The 27,292-nt window shown below is 33.1% G+C and overlaps 1 protein-coding gene across 5 annotated transcripts in view; it reads right to left on the bottom strand.

The window, feature by feature from the left end:
* Ube2e3 (ubiquitin conjugating enzyme E2 E3) overlaps positions 1 to 27,292 on the bottom strand; it is an 84,426-nt gene that overhangs the window by 8,161 nt on the left and 48,973 nt on the right. For 4 of the 5 annotated variants that reach the window (XM_078017689.1, XM_078017687.1, XM_040294549.2 and 1 more), the window contains exon 4: positions 23,038 to 23,136. The exons of the other annotated variant lie outside the window; for it this stretch is intronic. In XM_078017689.1, coding sequence (XP_077873815.1) covers positions 23,038 to 23,136 — 99 coding nt within the window. The remainder of the gene's footprint in view (positions 1 to 23,037; positions 23,137 to 27,292) is intronic. 5 annotated transcript variants of the gene reach the window in all.

Genomic DNA, 27,292 nt, shown 5'->3' with positions numbered 1-27,292 from the left:
AATTACAGCAAGATTGTCAATGTGACTTTTCCTGTTGTTCTGGAGTAAAATGAGTAGGATATAGTTATGCTACTACAAAGTAGTATCCAAAGATGCCTAGCCTAAGGGGAATGAGCCTTGTGTTGGCTACCTTGTCTGGATTAAGGGGCCTCTTCATTCTCGAAAAGGTACTATCTGCTACTCAAGGCCTGGGGAGGGTGGAGATGAGTAGGAAGCAATATGGGATAAGAGCAGCTGCAGGTCTGACTTCATTCTAATCCAAACAAAGCATTTTATAGGCTGACAGCTGACTTGCTACTGAGATCTCAAGAGAAGTAGAAAATGAGTGACAAAAATGCTGAACAGTTTCAAGACAAGCATTATTCATACCTTTTTACTACTTCCCATCTCTCTCTCTTCCCAAGTCTCTCTCTTCCTCAAGAGCAGCATTCCTTTTGTCTCTGACCAACCACTTTTCCCTCTCTATGGAATAAATGTCCACAAGAGTCCAACAATGCCTTTCTCTAACATTTAATAACTATTCAAAAAAGCCCCTCTATTTCACTACCCCTTCCAGCTTCAATCTCAATTATCGTCCTTTATAACAAAACTCCCTGCAAGTATTATCTACTTGCTGTCTCCAACTTCTTTCCTCCTGTTTTTACTTGAAACCAATCCAAACAAGCTTTCCCTCCCTATTCCTCCATCACAAAAGAGCTCTAAACCAAGGTCATTAATCTCATCACTCCAAAGATCATTTCTGAATCTGCATCTTACTTGGTCCAGCAACATTTAATAAAATCAATCATTTCTTGCTTGAAAATTTCTGTTTAGTTGTTAGAATAACATAAATTAGTTTTCTACCTAACCTTCCTGGACTCTTCTCATTCTGTACTGCCATTCATTATTTCCCCAACGTCTAGATATTGCTAGTTCTTCAAGGCTCAATCCTTAGACCCTTCTATTTTCTATCTACATGTACTCTTTTGGTAATCCCATACAATTTTATTCCCTTTAAACATGCTAGTATCCTCTTAACTCCCAAATCTGTATGTACCAACTAGATTTTTATTCTGAATCTCTAATTATGCATCTAAATACTAAGTCTCTATTTTGAAATTGAATATTTAAATCTAGTAATTTTTAAAAGTACCTCACACCACATCTCAAATGAAATTCCTAACATTCCAACTATAATCTTTCCTATTTCATCTAATGGCATGTTCACTTGTAAAACAAAGGAAACACTGCTTCAGCTAGTTATAATTTACCATTGCAGCCACCATCTTTTTCATCTCTTCCTTGTTCAACTGGCTGAAGCAATGCTGTTTTCTCCAATACACAATTCACACTTCCAACTCATGACCTCCATATCACCAGTGTCTCCCTGCCTGGAAGGCTCTTCCCCAAAGTACCCACATGGTTTAATCCCTCATCATCTTCAGGTTTCAACTCAAAAATCACAGTTTCAGGAGTCCTTGCCTGGTCATTCTGTCCAAAATGTCACACATACCTTCACACACACTTGTCCCCCTTTCCCCCAGAAGCATTTACCATTCTCTAACATATTTCTATCTTTCTTACTGTCTTTCTCAGTAAGTCACAAGCCCCAGGAGGATATAAAACATAAATGGGGCTCTTTATCTTACAGCAGCCTGAACTTTTTATGCCCTGAAAGTGATACATTATTTCTTGGTAACAAGAAGTGAAAAGGGTGGTAGGATCTGCCTAATGAGACAGGAAAGGAAGATGTCACAGAGTCTACTAGCAGTGGTAACAAAAATAAATATATAAACTGTTATATAGATAAAACTTTCTTAGTTTCATAAGAAAGGGTCAATTTGTTTAGTAATTTACTTTACTGGCATTGAAAAAGTAAATTTCATCCTAGCTTTGGATCAAACTGTGAAAAAGATGACGAAATAACAACATAGTTTACTGAAACCTCACTATAAGCTAAGAAAGAGCTGGGGATATAGCTCAGTTGATAGAGTGCTTGCCTTGCATTTTTGTTTTGAGACAGCTAAAGTTTTCCAAGCTCGTCTTGAAGGCCTTGGGTTCAATCCCCAGCAAAAAAAACACACACACACATACACACACAGGCTAAGAACGGTCAATTACTAAACTGCATAACTCATTTTTTTTGTCTAAATATAATTCAGCCAATGAGAAATATCTTCATTCTAGTATTTTTCCTTGCAAACCATAATTTCCCCTTTCAAACATGATGTTTACATAAATTATTATATCAAAACAAAATTTAAAAGTAGGTAGAAAGTATAGACAATGACAAACTGACACCTGGGATTATTCTGTTACCAGTGACTCTTACTGTTAACAAGTGATATTTCAAACATTACCATCATTAGGTCTATGTTAACAAGTGATATTTCAAACATTACCATCATTAGGTCCATGTTAACAAGTGATATTTCAAACATTACCATCATTAGGTCCAATACCTTACAAAATTCAGTTTTCCACTGTTTGAATGCTAATTTGGCAATTACTTTTCCAAAAGGAGTCATAAACACTATTATTCTACAGCATAGCAGTGATTTCCTGAAGAACTTTGAAATACTTAAAAATGTGTTCATTTTTACAAATATACTTTTTCCCCTAACACAATGCTTTTTACGAGTCCAAGTTTTTAATCCTGTACTAAGCCAAATACAGAGGCATATCCTAAATACCATATGGTTGAATTTTTATTCCTAAGGCAAAGAGTCTAAGATGAGTTGAACCAAATGCAAAGAGAACTAAGATGATATGTTGATGTAACTTTAATAGGCTTTATCAATCTAGATTAAATTTTAAGAAACTAAGTCTTCTGAAAATAAAAATAAAAGTGGTAAATAACTATTAAATACATTTATACATAAGAACTTGATAAATATTTTCAAGGTGACAATTCTTCCAACTTCATCTATTGATTCAATGCAATTCCAACAACAACAAAAAAAAACAGCAAGTTATTTTGTGTATATCAAACAAACTGATTGTAATGTTTATTTGGACAAGAAAACCTCAGAATAGCTAACTCAGGAAGAAGAGAATAAAAGAGAAATGATAGTACTCAACTTAATATAAAGCTACAAAAGTCAGTCTGGTACTGGTGAAAAGAAATACCAAGATAACAAAATAGAAAGTATGAAAATAGACACACATAAGTAAAATTTACTTGCTTTTTTTTTTTGTTTGTTTGTCTTTGCCATGATGGGGACTGAACCTGGGACCTTGCACATGCTAGGCAAATACTTTGCTTCTGAGCTTTTTTGAGACAGCTTAAGTTTTCCAGGCTAGTCTTGAATTTGCAGTCCTTCTACCTCAGCCTCACAAATAGCTGGGATTATAGGCATCATCACCATATCTGGTTACAATTAACTAATCTTTGACCAGGAGCAAAGACAATACAATAGGGGAAAGACAGCTTTCCAATAAATGGTGCAGTAATGATTAAACATTTTCCTACAAAGAAATGAATCTAAACACTGAACTTACACCCTTTACAAAAATTGACTCAATATGGGTCACAAATCTAAGTGAGAATGCAAAACTATAAAACTCCTAGAAAATAACATAAGCGAAAAATCTAGATGATCTTGGGCATGGTAATGACCCAAAGCACACAACCTATGGAAAAATTACTGGACTTCATTGAAACAAAAAAACTATTGATCTGCCAAGATAAATGTCAAAAGAATAAGACAAAGCATAGACTAAGAGAAGCTACATGCAGAAGAGAAAATGTATACAAAAATAATTTGATAAAGAACTGTTATCCAAAATATACAATGAACTCTTACAACTCAACAAGAAAATGAATAACTCAATTAAAAAATAAACAAAGACTTGTACACCTCACCAAGAAGATATACAAATGCCACATAAGCACATGAAAAGATTTTCAATGTAGCATCATTAATACAGAATTACAAATTAAAGCAACAATAACATACGAATGCATATCCATTAGAATGGCCAAAATCCAAAACCCTGACAATACTGAATGCTATGAGGATATAGAGGAAGAGGAACCCTCATCCACTGCTGGTAGGAATGCAAAATGTCTAAATTCATTTTTATGCATGTGAATATGCATTTTGTAAGACAGTTTGGCAGTTTCTTACAAAGTTAAACCTATCTTACCAGATGATCCAGCAATTGCTGGTATTTATCTATGAACTGGATTTTTTTAAGGCCAATTTTTTTAAAAAAAATTATTCTTTTTAGTTATACATGACAGTACAGTATATTTTGACATAGTTATACACACATGGAGTACATCTTTTTCTAATTAGGATACAAGTCTTGTGGTTGTACATGATATGTAGATTCACTATGGTGTATAAATACATGTACATAGGAAAGTTATGTCAGATTCATTTCACTGTCTTTCCTAATTCGGTCCCCCTGCTTCCCTTCATCCATTTTGTCTAATCCACTAAACTAAACTATTCTTCCCCTTCTCACCCCTTGTTGTGTTTTAGCATCCACACATCAGAGAAAACATTTGGTCTCTGATTTTAGAGAAATTTGTTTATTTCTCTAAGCAAATAGTCCACAGATCCATCCGTTTACTGGCAAAAGTCATTCTTTTCTATTCACATTTCATTGTGAATATATACTACATTTCCTTTATCCATCCATTCATCTGTTGAAGGTTCCAGAGCTTGGATATTGTAAATTGAGCTGCTATAAATACTGATGTGGCTGTGTCCCTGTAGTATGCTGATTTAAAGTCTTTTGGGAATATGCCAAGAAATGGGATAATTGAGTCAAATGGTCAATGAATACATGGAAAAATGTTCAACAGATCTAACAATTAGAGAAATGCAAATTAAAACTACACTGAATGGCAGTTATCAAGAATACAAGAAATAATAAAGGTTGGCAAGGATGTGGGGAAAAGGGTATACTCATACACTGCAGGTGGGACTGCAAATTGGTGCAACCACCCTGGAAAGCAGTATGAAGATTCCTTAGAAAACTTGGAATGGAACCATTATTCATATTTCTTCTTCTGTGAAGTGTCTATTCAGTTCCTTTGTCCATTTGTTGATTGGGTGAAATGGTTTTTGGGTGTTATTCTTTATATATCCTGGGGACTTATGCTCGATCTGAGTTACAGGTGGCAAAGATTTTCTCCCATTCTGCAGGCTCTGTTCATGTTCTTTACTGTTTTCTTTGCTGTGAAGCTTTTTAGTTTGACACTGTTCCATTATTTATTTGATTTCTTGTGCTTTAGGAGTCTTGTTGAGGAAGTTGGTTCCTAAGCCAACATGATGGAATATTGGGCCTACATTTTCTACTTGTAAGTGTAGGTTTTCTGGTCTAATGCCTAGATCTTTGACCCTCTTTGAGTTTTGTGCAGGGTGAGAGACAGGGTTTAAATTTCATTCTCCTACATATGGACTTCATATGTGTTCTCCTACATATGAACTACATATGTTTTCCCAGCCCCATTTGTTGAAGAGGCTATCTTTTCTCCAATATGTCTATGGCACCTTTGTCTAGATGAGGTAACTGTATTTATGTGGGTCATTTCTGTATCTTCTGTTCCATTGGTCTTCATGTCTTTTGGTACCAATACCATGCTGGTTTTCTTACTATAACTGCACAATAAAATTTAAGTTCTGATATTGTGATGCCTCCTGCTTTCCTTTTCTCACTAAGGATTGCTTTGGCTATTCTGGTTCTGTTATTTTTTTCAAATGAACTTCATGCCTGCTTTTTTTTTTTTAAAAATTTCTGTGAAAAACATCATTTAAATTTTAATAGGAATTGCATTAAATGTATATAGTGCTTTTGGTAGTATAGCCATTTTGATAGTATTAATTCTGCCTATCCAAGAACATGGGGGATCTTTCCATGATCTTTCTATGTCCACACACAAAGACCTGTACATGGATGCTTTATTCATAAAATGAAAAAACTTAAAGAACTGAGATGTCTGTTACAGTTTGGATATGAGGTAACCCCCAAAAGCTCTTGTTAATGCAGGAATATTCAGAGGTAAAATAATTAGATTGAGAGCTATAACTCAATAATTCCATCCTACTGTGGATGGATTAGGCAGTAACTATAGGTAGGTGAAAAGTGGCTATAGGAGGAGAAGCACAGAGCATGCCCTATAAAGGTATGCCCTGGAAGGCCCCTGCAGTCCTGTATCCCTTTTCTCTTTCTCCCTTTCTCTCTTCTTCCTTGCCTCCATGAGTGGAGCAGCTTCTCTCTGTCACACACTTCTCCAGTGATGTTCTGCCCAGAGATATGGAGTCAGCTACCTATCATCTGAGATCTCTGAAACCAGGAATCCTAAATAAACTTTTCTTCCTCTAAGTTGCACTTGTCAGGTGTTTTGGTCAGTTTTGAAAAAGCTAACTACAACAATGTTCTTCAGTAGATTAACAGATATAGAAACTGTGGTACAGCCGGATGATGGGATATTACTCAGTGTTAAAATAAAAGGGATATCAAGCCATGAAAAAAACTGGAGGGATTTTAAATGCAATATCACTAAATGAAAGAACATACTGTACAAGTACATAACACCCAGATGAGACAAAGCTATGGAAATGGTAAAAAGATTAGTGGTTACCAGAAATTAGGGGGGAGGACAGGATAAACAGGACCAGGACAGAGCACTGTTATGGCAGTGAACCTATTCTGTATGATGCAACAGTGGTAGATTTATATATCACTGTACATTTGTCAAAATCCAAAAATTGGACAACACCAAGAGTGAATCCTAATGTAAAATAGGGAATTTTGGTGATAAGAATATGTGTCTAAGTAGGTACATGGATTATAACAAATCTACCACTGTGATGTGGGATGATAGCAGGAGAGGTTGTACATGTGTGGGACCAGAAAAGGGTATTAGAAATTCTATATTTTGCTGTGAACTTAAAGTTGCTTAAAATAAGTAAATAAATCTTATTCTAAAGAAAACAAGTAAATATTTAGAACAAGTAAATATACATATATTAAAACAAGAAGCAACAAATGTTTCTCTTAAGTGTGGGCTTATAAAAAAGCAGTTTCTAATTCACCAAGGGGTGTATTCCCAATATTTATCTTAAAACCAGGTATTTTGGACTTGGGATACATTCTTATCACAATAATATAAATAGTGGTTTCATCCAGGCCCAAAAAAAGTTTATTTAAACTATTTCCCCATAACATTGAGTTAATGCATACAACATTTCAAATTTCAGAAAAAAAATACTAAAAAAGCGATGTTTATTTATCATGGTATCAGACTGAACATTTAAAAAATACATAATCAACATTACCCTCAGCTGGACCTGTATGGCCTCAAATTCATTTAGTTTGCGGCTTTTTTTTTTTTTTTTTTTTTGCCTATTCTTTCAAACACAGCTTTATAAGCAAGGGGAAAAGAAGGAGAAAAGAAGGACAAAAAGTAAGATTCTAGTAACAAAGAGAGAGGCGAAAGAGAATTATTCTTGGAGAATTAGAGTGTGAAAATGATTGAAATATGGAAAACAGAGGGAACAGGATTTTAAAAGTGATGAATACGTGTGCTCAAAAACACAGAAGTAAATGAACAGCCTATCAATCAGTTCAAGACAGGAAGAAAGTCAAGATAAAAAAGGAAAGCAAGGAAGAAAAGTGAATTGTAAACATAAAAATGTAGAAAGGGGGAATGTCCTGGGCCAGAGACAGGGTAAAGAATATAAAGAAAGGAATGTCCCCTGGCCCGATAGATGAATGGATACCAACAGTGGGTATTCCCTTCAGCAGAAATGATAAAGACTAGGACTTAATGACTACAAGCAGAGATCTGGGAGGTAAACAAGGGAATATTTGCAGCCGTCAGGAGACACATAAAAAGGACCAGTCAGTGTTAATGCTAACATTCAAATAATATGTGAAAAATCAAATGTTCTCAGTTACCTTAATAATTATTTTGCAATTTGGGCATTACATTCATTTTCTTGTAAGATGTGGTTGTGTCAGCTATCTTTATCACAGCTTAAGAAAGAAGACAATTCACTATCAATCAGTCACAATTAAGTAAAGTAACATAATTTTTACAATGAGCCAAACTATATGGAGATGACTGATTAAAAAATATATCTATCTATAGATTATATGCAAAATATTTTATTTAGAAACTGTATGTTAACTTGGAAACAGATAAATGAACATTTTAGATTATCAATACTTTGAAAGAGTAGCAGAGAAAACAACAGCATTTTATAAAGCTAACTCATCTCTTCACTGTAAATACACATTCAAAAGGAAATTCCTACATATAAAATGTTATTAACTCCATTAGACTGGATAACCACTGTGATAAGTTTTCAGAGTTGTACATATCATCTGTTGTAAAAGACACTTCAGAATTGGTTCATGACATTTAAAAATGAATAATAGTGGAAATCAAAATCAATCACTGTTATTATCACTAAAAATAAGCAATACTTCTAACAATGATATACCTGTTCCTATAATGAATCTATCACTTTAGAATGCATATTATGGAAAGATGGGATGAGAGACTGAAGAAGAAAGAAAAACCCATAAATTAAAATCAATCTTAGATTGGAATGAGTTAGGCAACTGAAAAATTTCATTATAAACCTTTTCAGGCCAGTAGCGTATACTTCGGGGTAAGGTTTAGTAAATACATTCTCCTAAGCTCTAAGATTATATTAAAAACATAAAGATATTCAACCTAGCATAATTCATGGTAGTGCAAAACTACAATAATGTCCATTAATGAGAAATAAATGTATTTTTTAGCAATTAAAAAAATGCTGAATTTTTTCTGCAAGAATTCCAAAAAGGATAAGTGAAAAAGATAAACTGTAGGATTAAGGATATTATATGCAAAATATTTTATTTGGAAACTGTATGTTTATCAGTTTTATCAGATAAATATACAGTTTATCAGATACCATTTATTGGATACCATTTATCAAGTTTTTAAAATGTAAACAGATAATGCATATTCTTTACCACTACATCCATACATAAGCAGTAAAAATACGTAAACTTAAACAGAAATTATGTACAAAAAACACAGAACTGTCTCTACCTGTGGGGAAGAAGGAAAAAGACTGGGAAGGAAAGATAAAAAAGCTTCAACTACATAGTTTAATTTCCTTTAAAAATGTATTTGAGCCTTCAAATATGTTAGGATTATCAGATTATTAGTTACATATTTATTTCTGTACTTACATTAAAACAAAAAAGCTTCAAAGTGCACCAGAGCTCTTTTTTATTATAAACATAAGTACATTAAGAAGAAACATTTTATCGAGTGCTAGGGCCATGCCTATTTATGTACAGAATTTTGCAGTTGAAAAAATGAAGAGCCAGGAAGGTTAATTGACTTTCCCATGGATATATGTAGCTAAAATTGTCTTTTAAAATGTCTTCAAACTGGGTGCAGTGGAGCACAACTGTAATCCCAGTAACTCAGAAGACTGAGGCAGGAGGATCTTTAAGTATGAGACCAACCTGGGCAATTTAGCAAGACCCTGTCTTGGAAAAAAAAAAAATTAAGGGGGTTGGAGTGTAGCTCAGTAGTGGAGCACCCCTGGGTTCAATACCCAGTACTACAATCAATCAATCAATGTCTTCATCATAAATTTTAAAGCAATAAACCCAAATATTCTAATTATTCAGCTCCAGTCCCCACAAAAGTTAACAGAGTCAGAAATAAAAGTATCTGATGATCAACGTTTAAAAATAACATATTAAATCCTTCATATAATTCAGATTATTAACCTTTCTGTTCCATCTCTGTTTTAAATGTCTACTATAGTAATTCCTCCCCTATTTTAGGGGTTATGACCCTGAAAGAACCCTGTTGAACAAACAAGATAAATTCTTGTGTTTTTTATATTTACCAACTAGAATATGGAGAAGGAAGGAGAAATAATAAAATTGACAATAAATTCCATTTTTAAAAAAATAAGGGAAAAAATCCATAAGGCATCACCTTTAAAACAAATATAAGTCATCTACATTAAAAATCTATAGTGGTATGTAACTCCTCTGAAATATCATTAATAATTTTCACTGAACTATGATCAGCATACTGTACTGGTAAAAAAGCAAATTGTTTTCTTAACATTTTTGTTAATCAGATTCTAACTCCTTTAAAAGAAAGTTTTAAAACCATCCCTTATCAGATTAACAACTTTTACATAAATGTCTGCAAAATACTTCTGTAACCTACTAGCCCTTTTGTAAATTACAGTGATAATCTGTGAAAGTATGATTTTTGAGACCTAGTCTTCTTTTCATATATTGAGAGAGTAGCAAATAAAAAGATTTCCTCTTTCTGTCCATCCCTGATGAAGTTACCTCATGGTTTACAAAGATAGAAACAATATTTGTTTTCATGGTCTTTTAATTTAGACTGAATTAAAATTGGATTATACTGAACATACCCCTAAAAAGGCAGTGTGTGTATATCATATATACACATAAATAACTTCACAGCTCACAAAACCATGTTTTTATATAAGAATTAAAGAACATTTCTAGCAGTTAGAAACAGATATATATAAAAAGATTGATGAACTCAAAAAGTAATATCTAAATGGCTAAAGATATCTAATGCAAGGCTTTCTTGATTCAGTAATTACTAAATAGTCTTCTTTAAAACTATTACTATAAAGTTTGTGCCCTGTCTATATTAAGTTCTATCATGACATTCGTGATTCAAATGCAGTCAGGTTTATTGTGTATAATCATGGGAAAGACTTTACAAGTGAATTAAGAATGTAGTCCAGACAATATTTATTGTGAAGTACACTTGTATAAATACAGGTGAAAACATTGCTAAAACTACAGACATGAGATGAAATAATTTTTTTTAAACAGCCAAACTCAGTTCAACATTATTTTGAATATCTAGCAGGAACCAGTCATAGTGAATTAAATACACACTGTGAGCCTCGTGAAATTAAATAAATATCAATAAATACAACATCTTCAGCTAATTTCAGCTAATACCCTGATCACAATCTTACACTTAAGTCCCTCATTTTTTATATTCACATTTACTGTGGAATGTAATATTAGACTTCACTAAAATACACTCAGAAAGCTGCACTGTCCAACAGATCCCTAATTTCTTTTTTTTTTTTTTTTGAGAGAGAGAATTTTTTAATATTTATTTTTTAGTTTTCGGTAGACACAACATCTTTATTTTATTTTTATGTGATGCTGAGGATCGAACCCAGCGCCCCACACAAGCGCACTACCACTTGAGCCACATCCCCAGCCCCCCTAATTTCCACTAATGGAAGCATCAAAAATACCTTTCTTCTCCTAGTGTACTCAACTTTCCTCAGCTGACTACCTATGGAGTTCTACCTTTATGGGACACAAGAAGAGAGAAACAGAAAATTTAGTTACCAATGAGCTCTTCACTTAACAACAATAGCAACAGTGGTTGGGATTCTAAAACATCTCTAGCATACAGAACAATTTAATTACATTAAGTATATTAAGTACAACATAGACATGTTCAGTGAGTAAGGCTGGAAACCCAAGCAGTCTTTATAACATTTTTCTAAGGGAAACCCCTCTATTTCTATATTTCTCTCCTAAATTTCTAACAATTATTTTACATGTGAACAGTTATGATTTGTGAAGCGTCTTGGAAAAAGTCCCTTTTCTCTAGGTTGAAAGTAAATTAGAAGTTCTTCATTCATACAGACAACTGATGGCAGGGAGATAGCAAGGGAAATAATAAAGGGAAATAACTAATAACTAAAAAAGGTATACCTAATCATCTGCTGGTAGTTCCCAATTATTTGATATTTCTATTCCTCTCCCCCAGAATGATCTCTCTTATAAACCTGTGAATTCTGATGAATACTACTACCAATCATGAAATGGTATTGCTTATTATTCCATATTGGGCCTAGTGAACATGAATTCACTTTGCATTAAAAGGGGTATCTGAACTTCTGCAATTTGCAGTACTTGTTAGATTCAAAGGAAAAAAACAAATTTATTCATCAAAGAGTTGTTGAATGTATTTTGTGATGGGCACCTGCTCTACAAATGATGCAATGGTCATTGCCTTTGAGAAGATTATAGCCTATTTGAGGATACAGATGTTAATTAAATAAATTTACATAAAAATACATAAAATAGAAAAATGAGACAAATGTCACAAAGGAAAGATATACCTTATCCAGGAAAGTGACCTAGTTAGGGAGATCAGGGAAGATTCAGAGGAAGCAATACTTGATAATATATTTGAAACACTCAGTGGGAGTTAATTAGCAGACTGAGAGGGGGAAAAAAAAAACTGTGAAAGACTGAACATATGCAAACGCCCTTAGGCAGTAGGGAGCAAGGTGAATATCAGTGCCTAGAAATAAGGACAATGTGGCAGAAGCAAAGAGAATATTAGGAAGTAATGCACAGGGAGATGGAAGTTATAAGGAAAGTAGGGACAAATGTCCCTATGGGACCTTGTCAGGATTGTATAAAAATATTTGTCTTTAATATAAAAACAACAAGGTTACTAGTTATAACACCATATGGGAAGTCCTATGTAATCATGTTATAATGAAATACCTGAGTTAATAAACTTATAAAGAGAAAAGGTTTATTTTGGAAGTTTTGAAGTTTCCAGTACAAGAAAGGGAAGGCCAATTGCTTTAGGTCTCAGGTAGAGGTATCAGATGACAATGTCAAGGAGCATGTGGCAGGTTAAACTACTCAAACCACGAGCCATGGAAAAAAAAGCCAGAAAAAGAAAAGAGTCTAGAATCCCCACAAATCCCCTGTGAGGGCATGCATCCAATGACCTAAGAACCTTCCATAAGGCCCCACCTCGCAATGGATCCACCCTGGGGACAAGATTTCGACACATGGACCTTTGGATTACATTTACACAAACCATAGGAGAAAGTTATCAAAAGGTTTTAAAGCAGAGGGAGTGCTCAGGCTATTATTAACATTTTGGAAACCTTCCTCAGGTTGCTATGCAGAATGTGTTTTACATGCTAGCAATTATTGCAATAATCAAAGTGAGAGATGATGATAGGCTGTACTATAATGATAAGAAAAATGGAATATGGAGTTGAAAGATATTTAGAAGATTAAAAAAAATATCAACCAAACTTACATGTTTGGAATATGGAAGGTCAGAGAGAAGAGGGTATCAAGAAGAGCTTGGGTGGGTGGGGGTTGTGTCTCAGCAGTAGAGAGCTCACCTAGCACATATGAGGCCCTGGGTTCGATCCTCAGCACCACATAAAAATAAAGATATTGTGTCCAACTACAACTAAAAAAATAAATAAGTGTGTGTGTGTGTGTGTGTGTGTTTGTGTATGTGTGTGTTTTAAAGAATAGCTTATGGGCTGGGATATAGTTCAGTTGGTAGAGTGTTTGCCTTACATACACAAGGCCCTGGGTTCAATCCCTAGCACCACTGCACACGCGCGCGCGCACACGCATGTGTGCACACACACACACACACACACACACAATAGCTTGTAGTCCTGTGGACTATACAACTTCAATGATATGTCATTCACTAACATGGATGTGGAAGAAGACAGTTTTGAATGTGGTGGGATTCAGAAGTCTTTGAGATATTCAAGAAATCAAAATGTCAGAGAAACATACACACTTACACAAATAGGTATTATGTATCTGTGGCACCTGGGCTGTAAATATAAACTTATGAGACCTTGGTACATGGGTGGTAATTGACCTACTATATATGAGATGAACCAGGCTAGGGAAATAATGCAAAGTGAAAAGAGGAGATGATGTCTGGAACAAGAAAACTTTACGTAAGACAAATATATATGGCAGACCTGTGACTGATATATAATAGAAGGATCCCCCCCCCAAAAAAAAAGAAAAAAGAAATTAAGAGTAATTTCAGTAAAGTAGGGGAGCTATGGGAAGAAGAGCTGGGTTTGACAAGGGTGTAACAGACTAAGGAAGACTTCAACAGTGATGCCAACTCACATGACAGGAAAAAAAAAGTTTTTTGGAATAACTTTCAAGACACAAAATAAGTAGGATGAAAAATAAGGATCATATAGATCAGTAGATATAAGTGTTCCTGTTATTGTAAGTATAAACTATAAAAGCTATCTGTATGTGTAAGCTGGCAATATTAACTTTTGGGGGGATAAAAATATAAAAGGAAATGCTAATAGGGGTTATCTCAAGAGTCTGGCATTCTCCAGTGGAAACAAAGTCTTTCTAATGTCAACTCTTTCTACTCTGAATTGTTTTCTATGTTTAAAAAAAAAGAGAGAGAAAATATTTTTCAATTTTTTTTTAAATGAGGGGAAAAAACACTCAAGAGTGTTATGGAGGAATTTCAGGAGAAAATCTGAAAAATATTAAACAGAGTGAATTTCTATTATATGCTGTTATAGCCTAAATCCTAAAACTGGAACTGCAACAATTGAGTCCCTCTAAAAATAACACGTATTAATAAAAGAGTTTTTTAAAAGATATCTTACCTAGAATTATTTACACCATCTTAGGTAACTTCCTTCTCATTCTTTACACAGAAAGGTTTAAATAGGCTTATACAAAATTTAAATCATTTTGCCAATATCCTGTAACTCTATTTGACAGGATCTCAAATAGATCTACCTTTCATGTTAAGACAAACTCTAGTAAAACACAATTGATAAACATGTTAACTTCAAAGTTCAGTATGTTACAAAGCATAAACAAACCATGAATTCTAAAAGCACCTGTTTGTACATTAGTCTTTTCTTTATGTTGTTTTAGAGCTTGATACATGAGGAGCAGATATAGACATGTAACACATACCAGAACTATTTCTATTGCAGTGCTATATTTCTGTTCCAAATTTAATATTGCCTAAACAGAACTCATTCAATGCAAAAGATATTCAAAATTCAATAAATCTATTTTCCTGCTTAATCATCTGTTTTATGAAAGATCTTTTTTCCTTTGTGGGTAATAAAATTATAAAACTTCGTAATACAGATAGTGTACACAGATAATACCTAAGGTATTCCATTAAATATAGTGTTAATGATTCATTCTTGTGATAGCTACTGAGTACCTAACATGTACTGGGCATTGCTGGACACTGAAAACACAGTGATAAACAGAACAGACATAGTCTCTGCCCTCACAAAGATTATACAAATACTAATAACACAAAATTATTGATAAAAAGTAATACTAGATAAATGCAAAGCCACTTACATAAATAGGATACCTCCAAGAGAATAATGAAGGAAAAATACTCCTTTAACAATGGTTCCTATGTATTTTTTTTTCTCCAATGTATCCAAGGCAAGGCTATACTCACATCAATTAACATTGGTTCATTCAAATAAGAAGAGAATAAGGGAAGGAACACTGTGGGGGCAATCCCCAAGTGATTCTAATAAGCAACTTCCTTTATTACTATTAAGAAAGTGAACGGTGTTACTACATTTGAAACCATGGACCCCCATTGACTCCCAAGTAGAATCATGTATGTGGTTTTGTTGTTGTTGTGGTTTTGGGGTTTTTTTGTTTGTTTGTTTTTCTTGGTGGGGGGTACTGGGGATGGAGGGATGGAACTCAGTGACACGGGACCACTGAGCCTATCCCTAGCCCTATTTTGCATTTTATTTAGAGACAGGGTCTGAGTTGCTTAGTGCCTTGCTGAGGCCTTAGCCTCTAGAGCCACTGAGATAACAGGCATGTGCCACCAAGCCCGGCTCACATATAGATTTTTAAGAATTACTGATCCCTGGTCCACCCCTGCCCCAAGTTTCTTAATATTAAGTCTGAGGTGTGTCTGAGCTTTCATAGAAGTTTAAAAGCTCATCAGATGATAAATGTACAGCCGTGATTCAAAACTTAGGGAAAGAGGAGAGCTAACATAGGGAAAGAATGGGAAATAAAAGAATGAAAACAAAGTATTTCTACTCCTCAGATACAACATAATTACCTAGTCTCTGAAACTGTTACTCCTCCTGGGCAGATAGATGTAACAAGTTATAATGTTTTGCCAAAACTCATTATCATCTTTGTAGTGAATTTATTAAGGTAATGCTACTCTGTTGGTCTTAGCCAGGGGCATGCCAGCCTCCTTGGAAAACTTCCCTATTACCACCTCAGAAAGCTCCAATGATTACTAGCCTAAAATATTTTTAAATTAATTGATCAAATAAAAAAAAAAGCTTGACAACATTTTTACTCATAGTTCACAAATAATTTTGCTTATATATTTGTCACTGAAAAGTAGATAATAGCATGACAGTTTAAGGTCCTTGCTCTTCCTGCTTTATGCCTTCTTGTCTTTTCTTTCCCTCTCTGCTTATATAGCAGAAGCATAAACAACACATGTAACAATTAGAGACAGGCAAAATCTTAAATTTAGAATCTTACTGAAAACATCTGCCTTTAAATTCTAATGTTAAGAAAATTCTATGTAATGGGAAGATATAATAAATTATATTTAATTCTAAAATATTAACCAGTACACAGCACTAGACATTATGAGTGTTATTCTATAAAATACTTTTCAAAGTAAAACTTAACAGTTTGAGACCTGTAACTCTGAAAGTCCTGTTTAAAAAAACAAACAAAAAAAACAGAAAACAGTGAACACTGAAGAATTTTAGCATAGTGGTTCAGATAAAGAGCACTGAAGGATTTCATAATATGCTGTCATATACAAACAAAACGCAGAAAGTTTGCTGAGATCAGAAATACATTAATCTATGTAACATAAAACACTTCTATTGGCATAATTGTGGAATTATGTCAGAAATTTTAAAATTATAAAGGTTGTTTACAACTTAAGCTAAATTGTGTATTCCTCAGGATGAAGTCTTATAAAACACACAATGTTCTATTAATATAAATCCATATCCTCTATTAACTCCAGTATTCTCTAGCACCACTACAGGTCTCTCCCAACCACCTTCATTTTTATTTCTTATGTCCTCGCTTTGTCTTTAAGGTCAGTTTTTAGCACCTTACCTCTTGCTATATATGTCATAAACATTATCACATACACTATATATAGATATCACTTTGAGATTTCATCCTGTTTCATATAAAGTACATAATGTTAGTTTCTAGGTCTTTAGTTGTACATTGTATATTTTGCCTTAGTCAGTCTGATTCAAGTGCTTGCTTGACATTATACTTGTCCATCCAACTGTGACCCAAACTCAACAAAATCAAAATAATTATTTAAATAAAACCTGGTCCTATCAAAGACCAACAATTGTAGTACTTAAGGACGACGAGGTACAGGAATCTCAAACACTACTGGTGAAAACAATGCAACTTCTTAAAGATTCCTAATCACATAAATCAAGAACTATTTGATAAATTCATCCTATTTCCAAGAAGCAGTCCTAAAAGAATAAACAGGTGAATAAAGAGTTTTGTACAAGGGGGTTCAAAGCAAAACAGCAAGAGTAAAATTCAAAAAAACTTAAAATTTCAACAAAATGGTAACTGTTAAATAATTTTTGGTTTATGAATCAACATTGACATAGCTACTAAAAACCAAGATTTGAAGACTAATGATATGAGGAAATACTCATAACAGAGTAAGGGGGAAAAAGAACTCACACAACTGTAAATACTAGTTATTTAATTGTGTAAATATGTAACCTATTTTAAAGATGGGGAGAAATAATAACAGTGGTTATCTCTACAGTGATATAATTTATTTTTATTTTTCATTTAATTTTGCTTTTATGTCTTGTCAAACATTCTACAATTATTACATATTCATCAAGATTTTTTAAATGGTTCTTTGATTTGTTTCATTTATATAGCCATAAAAATGAGTTTTAAGTCCTTCTCCATACCACCAAATCATTTTGCAAGTTCTTTAGAATAATCTTTCTTATGACACAGAAGAGAAGCAATAACTGTATTGGAAAAGCTTGGACATCACACAAGACCTAAAACCTGGTTACATTTACTAGATTTACAACAGGTAAATTACATAACTGTCCCCCTTTCTGTGTATGCTGGCACCTAGCTTTATGGATGTACTGAAAATGGCAACTTCACTTCCATTTCCCAAATACTCAGGTATTTGACCTGGGACTGAATTATGATGTTCAGAATTAAAAGGAAATTTAAAAATTATTTAGCACCAATTCTCTTGTTTTATAAACATGGAAACTGAGACTGGGACTTTCTCAAAGTCACAGAGATGGTATGTGGCAAAACCTGAATTCTACTTGTTTCTTGACGCCAAGTTCAAAACTGTATTAACAGAATCCTTGGAAAATATCTTGATTCTTGGTAACTGCATTTCTTTCTACCTCCCTGATCATTGCTGTCCTCTTTCAATATTCTTGATCTGAATTTAATAAATAGAAGGCCCTCCCCAATGCCAAACATGACTTTTTTTTAAGTTACTTAGTACATTCTGATGTTTAGCTTTTTGATAGGCCAGAATAATAACTTTAAGTTTCTCAACAGCCTTCAGTTAACAAGAAAAGACTGAGTGATATTATTCAGGATGTATTCTGCTCCCTAAAATATGCAAACAGATTCAATTTCAGGTATTAGAAAGCTTAGAATATGACTGAAAATTTGGGATTAGACCAAGGAGACATGACAATTAAATACAATATGGTATCCTATAAAGACATTAGTTTAAAAAAAAAAAAAAACTTAAAATTCAAATAAACCCAAGAATTTAGTAGTAATTTGCCAACACTGATTTCCTGGTTTTGATAAATGTAACTAAAAGTTTCACAAATATTTCCTTACTTATACTTGCTTTCTGTCATCTAAAGGATGGGTGTCACTATGATGTTTACAGTCAATAAATCTGAGAAACTAAGGTTTGCCCAGATGACTCTCCACTTTGTGTTGGTGGGGATAAGGTCTTCTGGCTAAATTCAAATGCTCTTCAAAACCACATGACCTTTCATCAACCTGGTTGTCATTCAAGTCACCAAGTGAAAGCATTGACCATTAATGTAATTCTTTTTTTTTCTTATTATGCAATAAACATATTTGTAGAATTTATTTAATTAAATTCAAATCCTGAGTATATTCTTTACTTACAGATAACTAATTCGTCTTTTTCCCAACCAATCTTTTTTTTAAATTTCTTACAAACATCACATCAATGTAATACTTGACAAAACTTTATGCAATTTGTGGTATTAAAAATCCTGTGTCACACAGCACTCAAAAGGAAAAAAAGAAAAAGCAACTAACATCTACTCTAACAATTAGTATAAAGCTACACTGACAACCTATATAAAAAAATTATAGCCAAAGCTTTTATTAATGTTCAATGCCTCTATGAGAAGATATAAGGTGCTATTTGACACTTCATATCTACTTTACAAAGAAAAAAAAGCCAGTCATTCTTTGAAGCAGTACTTTTCACTACATGTCTTTAGAGAAATGTGCTGAAGCATCAGAAGTAACTTCTAAGAGCCTACTTAAGAAAATTCAAGTCCTTTGCTCTTCTAAGGTAAAGAATTATTTCATTTACTACACAAACTCTTTTGACCAACAATACACGAGTAAGGGAGTAATGTTTTAAAAATCTCAAGACCTGTTTCTTAAGTGACATTTTAAACTATGATTATTTTAAATATCACAGCTATTAAAGTGACTTTGAAATCAAACTGAACAGTTTTTCCAATATTTTAAATCTATGAGCTGTCTGAAAGCTCTGGTGATTACCCACTCTCATCCTTTGTATTTACATTAAAAAGAAATAACATTTTATTGTAACCCAAAAGTTTAGATATTCTATTATTTTTATATATTCCAAAGCAACTAGCATATTGCTTACCACAAAACAAGGTATTCAATAAATGTTTGCTAAATAAGTGTCGAGCCTATTGAAAATGTATTATGACACAAAATTGATTCTTGTATAAAAAGTATTTCCTATCCACTAATGTTTACTGTATGCACATAAGCTGGGCATTATAGCTGTGGTATGAATAAAAAGATGTAAGCTGATTAAATTTACAGATATGGGGAAAAAAAAGGCTAGATGCATTATAGTGTAACATATACAGAAGTAGAGATTTCAATGTCCCATGAAAGAATGAAGAACTATGTATGCATCATTGATGCTCCACTGAATACACCAGAAAACTCTATGAATGTAATGCAGTACTCAATTTTCCCAATAACAAGATTTCAAAAAAAGAAAAAAGCACTCTCTCACACATTAAATGTCAGGGAAACAACATGAACTACATGGATGAGTCTAAAACCATTATGTTAAATAAAGAAACACTCACAAGTCTACACAATACATGCTTCAACTGATAGGACATCCTGGAAAAGGCAAAACCACAGTGCCAGAAAGCAGATCAGTGGGAGCGGTATGAGGAAAGGATATCGACCTGATCACAAAAAATATTTATTAGTTTAGCGGCAGATTATTTAATATCAACCAGTAAAATAATAAATCAATTTGTAACTGATTTTTCCACATTCCTGTTTCACCAAAATTACATTTCGTTCTTTTAAATCAGTCTTTCATTATTACTTAGTGAGATACAGCATCTTTCTTTTTGCAACTGACATTGTTATCAGAACTTTTATCAGTCCAAATTATAATTTGCACAACCTTTAAACAAATGTTTCATTTGACCTAAAAGTTTCTTATATTTTGAATGTAACCATTTACTGAACTCCTTTAAATCAGCTTCATTATAGTTAATTTATAATACAATTTGCTACTATGAAGTAAACAATTTGATAAGTTTTGACAAATGCAAGCAGTTCTGTAACATCACCACAATCACCATACAGAACATTTCTATGACCTTAACAAAGTTTCCTCCTGTTCCAATATAGTCAATCTCCCTCTCTCTACCCCTTACTCTTGGCAAGGAATCATCTACTTTCTAACACTATAAGTCTACCTTTTCTGGAATGTCCGATTTATAAAAATATACAGTATGTAGACTATAGCTCCATCTGAAATAATTATATATTACAGTTTACTTCTGGAATCTCTCTCAAAGGCTCCTTCCTGTGTTGAAGGTTTGCCCCCAGCTGTGGTACTACCGGAGGTAGTAAAAGCTTTTAAGAGGTGAAGCTTAGAGGAAGTTGGTCACTGGAGGTATGTCCTTAAGGATGTATCTTGTCTTTTGCCCCTTCCTCCCTCTGCTTCCTGGGGTCCATGAGGTGAACTGCTCTGCTTGACCACCAGCTCTCCACCATGATGTTCTGCCTAACCAAAGGCCCAAAGAGAATGGGGCCAAGTCAATGCGGACTGAAACCTCTAAAAAGGTGAGACAAAATAAATCTTTCTTCCTTTAAGGAGTTTTTCTGGGATATTCTGTCACAGTGACAAAAAGCTAACATATCCTATTTCCAAATCAGATCACATTCCGAGGTACTAGGATTTAGAACCCAAACATACCACTTTGGGGGACATAGTTCAAACCATAACACTAAGTCACATGGTGTTTGTTTACAAAAAAAACTGCCAAAATGGTACATAAAGTGGCTATACCATTTGTGTCTTTTTAATACATATATATGACAGTTTCAACTGAACCCAGGGGTATTTTACCACTCTTCCCCAACACTGAGTATGGTTTGGGGGGTTTTTTTTGTGTGTGTTTATTTCTATTTTGAATTTTAACCATTATAATCAATGTGTAGTTGTATCTCACTGTGGTTTTAAACTGCATCTTCTAAATGAATAATGATGTTATGACTCCTTCACTGATGCCACGTCTATTCAAACTTTTTGCCCCATCCTTTTAAAAATTTATTTATTCTAATTTTTATATATGACAGCAGAATGCATTTCAATTCATGGTACACACATAGAGCACAATTTTTCATGTCTCTGGTTGTACACAAAGTAGAGTCACACCATTCGTGTCTTCATACATGTACTTGGGGTAATGATGTCCATCTCATTCTACTGTCTTTCCTACCCCTTTGGCCCCTCCCTTCCCCTTTGCCCTATCTAAAGTTCCTCCATTTTTTCCCAAAGCCCCCATCCCCATTCCCATTACAGATCAGCATCCTCATATCAGAGAAAGCATTCAGCATTTTGTTTTTGGGGATTGCCTTACTTCACTTAGCATAATATTCTCCAACTCCATTCATTTACTTGCAAATGCCATGATTTTATTCTTAATGCTGAGTAATATTCTATGTGTTTGTGTGTCTGTCTGTCTGTCTCTCTCTCTCTCCTGTCTGAACATCATGTGAGTCTCTTCTTTCCATTACACTCTTCGGCCATGATGTTCTGCCTCACCTTGAGCCTCAAGAAATACAATACAACCTGTTGTCTATGGATTGAGACCTCTGAAACCATGAACCCTCAAATAAACTTTTCCTCCTCTACAACTGTGCTGGTTGGGTCTTTTAGTCAGCAAAAAAAGCTGACTAAAACACCCTGTCTCAAGATAAAAAATCTGGATAAGAAAGGATAAGAGATGTAGCTCCTCATTGGTAATTCATCCTTGGCTGCATCCCCTGTACCACTAGAAAAAAATACACACACACACACACACACACACACACACACACACATATTAAAAGAATACAAAGAGTTGATAATAAAGAAATGGAAAATGAGAAAGACCTAAGTTTCAAAAAAATAAACAAATACAATATCACTAAATGACTCATACTGTTTCTTTTAAACTTCATTATCTTATCTACATTATCTACTAGATTTTCTTCAACAGAACTTAGATGAATGAATAGCTTACTCAAATGATTTTCTATAGTCTATGTATATAAAAGGACAGCATACATTTTTATCAGTTAGTAGAAGCCAACTTGTCAAAGAAATAAACTTCACAATTAAGAATTAATGTTAAATGTGTTATTTCATACTGTTGCTACCAGATGAATAAAACGTATTCTCTTTTTTCTTTTCTTTTGAAATAATGATATTTGCTTATCAACAAAAAGTGCACTTTGTCAGATGTTAGACTTTTTCCAAGTAAAGCTGGATATAGAACCTGCTCAAAGAGGCATTTCTAGAAGCAGCTTCTTCAGGAAACTAAATCTTCAGAAGAATGACCATCAGCAGTTTTTGGTTTCCAGATTTTGCTAATACAGTACCTTCCTGAAGCTGCTTCCCATTTCAGAAAATAATTCTTGGAGGATAAGAACAGGTTACATCCCATTTCCACAATGGCATTTGTGAGATCTTGCAAACTTCTGAGTTAGACAGAAACAAAGGCATTTTAAAAGTTACTAATTTGGACACATTTAAATCAGTAAAGTAGCTGATTAAGTTAAACTGTTATACAGTGCTTGATGTTACATTAGAGGGAGTTAAGTGTACATTTTCCAAAACTGGAGCTAGAGGAAGAATGAAAATGAAAAAGCCGCATACCCAAAACTAATAAAGCAAAAACCTTCATCCATCAAAATGGGGAGAAAAGGGAACAGAAAAAAAGAAAAAAGGAAAAAGAAAGTACTAAATAGATAGTTCCTATTTTACTATCTTCAGGCTGTAAAGCTGAATAAAAACATATATATTAATAATAGTATTTTTAAAAGACAAAAGTTACAAAGGTACTTGTTTCAATTTTTGAAAAATGATGTGAGTCATGCTTCATGTAACAGTTTCAAGACATATTACTGCAGCAGAAATTAGGCAAGTGCCCACACATATTTTTAATCATCTGTTTTACTTTTAAACAAATAAAGCTGGAAAAATTTAAGATATAAAATATCTGAACTACATAATTATTAAATTTGATGTGACAAAAACAGAGAAAACCTGTACAGAACAATTAAAAGACAGTTTTCTCAAGCACACTGGAAATATTTAAAAACCTAACAATAAACTATTTAAAAAAGCAAGTCTGGGGCTGGGGATGTGGCTCAAGCGGTAGCGCGCTCGCCTGGCATGCGTGCGGCCCGGGTTCGCTCCTCAGCACCACATACCAACAAAGATGTTGTGTCCGCCGAGAACTAAAAAATAAATATTAAAAATTCTCTCTCTCTCTCCTCTCTCACTCTCTTTAAAAAAAAAAAAAAAAGCAAGTCTGATCTAATTTTTTGAAAATCAGTATCAACATTATTTAACTTAGTTTGTACCTTTGGCTAATTTATACTTTTCTAGAAGTTGGACATATAAGCATGATTTTTGAATGTGTGTAAATCTAATTTTTGATTAATCCATAATTAATAAAAAATAAAATGAATTGGTTGATTTCTTCCTCTCCACCTCACCCTATATACAAAAACATAATTTACAGAAGAGATTCATCAGATTTCAAGTTGAAGATTATCTGAACTCAAAACTTTTCTCTGAAGTAAAAGATTTCTTCTCTGAACCAAAAGATTTCTTCTCTGAGACCAATATAAAATATAACCTTAATATTTTTAAAAAGCTATGAAAAAGTTAAAGGCCAATCTCACAGATGTAAAGTCTTATTGATAACAAAACACACCCAAGAGTTTATATTAAAAAGAATATATCATGACCAAGATGAATATGCAAAATTAGCTTAACATTATAAAAATAATACAAATGCAAATCATTATATTAGCAGATCAAAACAACATGACTATTTTTCTTTAGTAAACAAAGTATTTGTTAAACTTTAACACACTTAATGAAGATTTTACATATGACCACCACCAACAAAAACAACCAAAACACCTTGGAAAACTAGAAAAAGAAAGGGATTTATTTAATCGTAAACAGTCATCTTTCTAACATCTACACAAAATATCAGCATTAAAGATGGAAAGGTTCTACCACACCATTTAATATTCAGAACAAGACAGGAAGTCCACTTATGACATGGTGTTGCTGGACAGTAGAATCCAATATGAAACAAAAATAAAAGAAACTTTTTGTTGTTTTTGACATTCTTCTGAAGACTGTTAGAGATTATCATCTCTAAATTGTATGTTAAAAAATGTCTAAGCAAATTATTAGAATTACTAACAGTATTTAGGCCATGTTTTAGATCCAGGACATCAATTAAAAATTAATCTCCATAGAGCAGAAATAAATAATTGTTACATGATATGATTTACAACAGCATCAAAAAATACTAAATACCTAGAGATAAACCTAACAAAAGATGTATGATACTTACATAGAGAAAGTTATTTTTAAAAAAGGGATGAAAGGCTATGTTCACGGACAAGGATAATAACCATTTTAAACAATTTTATAAATTTCAATTAAAACCACAAGAAGAGTTTCCAAGTTACTTGATTGATTCTCAATTTATATGAATCAGTTAAGCAGCTACTGATGAAATACACAGATTACTTCCTCTACCAGATATCAAGACTCATTAGAATTATCATAATTAAAACCACCTCATATACTCTGTGTAGGGATAAGCAACTTAAAATACCAGAAGGGTCTACCATAGCCAAAATCATAGAAGTGGCATTCTCCAACCACTGGAAGGTAAACTTAATGAACAGTAATAAAATAGTTATCTATTTGGAGGAAAAAGGCAGCCAGACCTTACAGAATCAATTCCAAATAGATTTAAAATAAATATGAAGGGCAAACCTTTAGAAACAAAATATAAACATTACCTTCAAGACCTCGGAGTATGGGAAAGATGTACTAACCATAACATGAAAAGTGCTAATGAATAAATTTAGCTATATGAAAATTCAATTCTCTTCACCAAGATGTCATTAAAAAATCATTAAAAAAAGAGAAACTATTTACAACACATATAATACATGTGTCCATAATATACAAGAGAACACTTAAGAATAAGAAAAAGCCAACAAAACAGTGAGGGTATGGCGGGGATACACAAAGCTAAGACAGAAATCTCACAGATGATAACAAGATACACATAAAAAATGTTCAACCTTATTATTAGTCAGGAAATATAAATCAGGAGGATTCAAAATGTTCCACAAGAGCATTCTTCTGTTTTATGGGAAGTGAACTGAAGTTTAGTTGTTGCCTGGGTTTTATTCATTATTTTCTTAAATTAAAATTTAAAAAAAATCTCAGATTACAAGAAAATGACACAACAATCTATAGAACATGAAATTTATATTCTAGTTTTTAAAAAATCCTGTTTCTATAAGAATACCTAAAGTATAGCCCCCATCATTATTTTCAAATTGTGACTAAATCTTCTGAAAAGTTACCATGTGTGTTCTCAAAATTTCCTGCTTTTTAAATTAAAACTAAATATTAACCTAATACATCTGATCCTATACCAAAAGCTTTGTCAGTTCCATCATTTTATTAACTACTCTGTTGATCCTAAAGTTTACATGAACTCACATTGCTTTTTAGTTTTATTCAAAATTTAGCAGATTTTTGAAACAAAATTAGAAAATGTTTTATACATTTAAAGTAAAACAGTTACATGTTTATATACACATTTCCATAAATCAATTTCCTGCTCTTTAGAAAATTATTTACATATAAATTTGAACCATCTTAGGTAGTTTTAAAAACAACAACAAAAAAAATCATTAATGTTAGAATTGTTCTTATACAGGCCTAAGTATAAACTCAAATTTTTCTTTGTCTTTAAAGTCTATTAAATTGTCACTAAATGTTTCTTCACTGCTAATATATGAAGATGTGATCTGGAAGATTATTAATAGCCAGTAATAATTTCAAATCCAGTGTTAACATAATAGCCACATATTTCCCTGTTCTGAAAAAAAACTTCAGTAACAGCATGGTGCTCACTTAAAAACAGAAGTGATATGTGAAATTTAGCAACTATGATTAAAGGTACCTCAAACAACTTTTCTAAAAAATAATATCCTTAAATGAATATGACAGGCAATTATAGCTGCTTTCACAATAATCTCAGAGGGCAAATACAAATCAGGAAAATAATGTGTTCAATGACAACATCAATATTATAACACAGTGAAAACTATTTTTAATTACAAATAAAATATTGGTAATAAAATGAAAGCATTTTTTAAAAGCAAGCCCATTTCACTACCTTCCGTATTATTAACAGCAGAGTTTTTGGTGGACTTAAAGAGATTGTCTAGGTTAGTGAACACATTTAGAAATTCAAATACACTGGTCAGGGAGAGTGTAGAGTTATTTGATATTTTTAATTTTCTGAGAATACAGGTTGAATATCCGTTTTATAGGATGGTTTGGAAATAACTGTTTTGGATTTGAGATTTTGGAATATCTGCATACATAGATATAATGAAATATAGCAGGGATTAGACCCAGGTATGAAAACAAAATTCATTTATAGTTTATATATACCTTATACACATATCCTGAATGTAACTTATGCAATATTCTAATTCACCTATGTTTTGACTGTAACCCATCATGTTAGGTATAAAATTTTCCTCTTATGGCATCATACAAACACTCAAAGAT

This window comes from Ictidomys tridecemlineatus, chromosome 7 (assembly GCF_052094955.1).
Source record: "Ictidomys tridecemlineatus isolate mIctTri1 chromosome 7, mIctTri1.hap1, whole genome shotgun sequence".
NCBI classification, from domain to species: domain Eukaryota; kingdom Metazoa; phylum Chordata; class Mammalia; order Rodentia; family Sciuridae; genus Ictidomys; species Ictidomys tridecemlineatus.
Note: the sequence above shows the minus strand (reverse complement) of the source record. Positions and strands in the feature narration are given on the sequence as shown.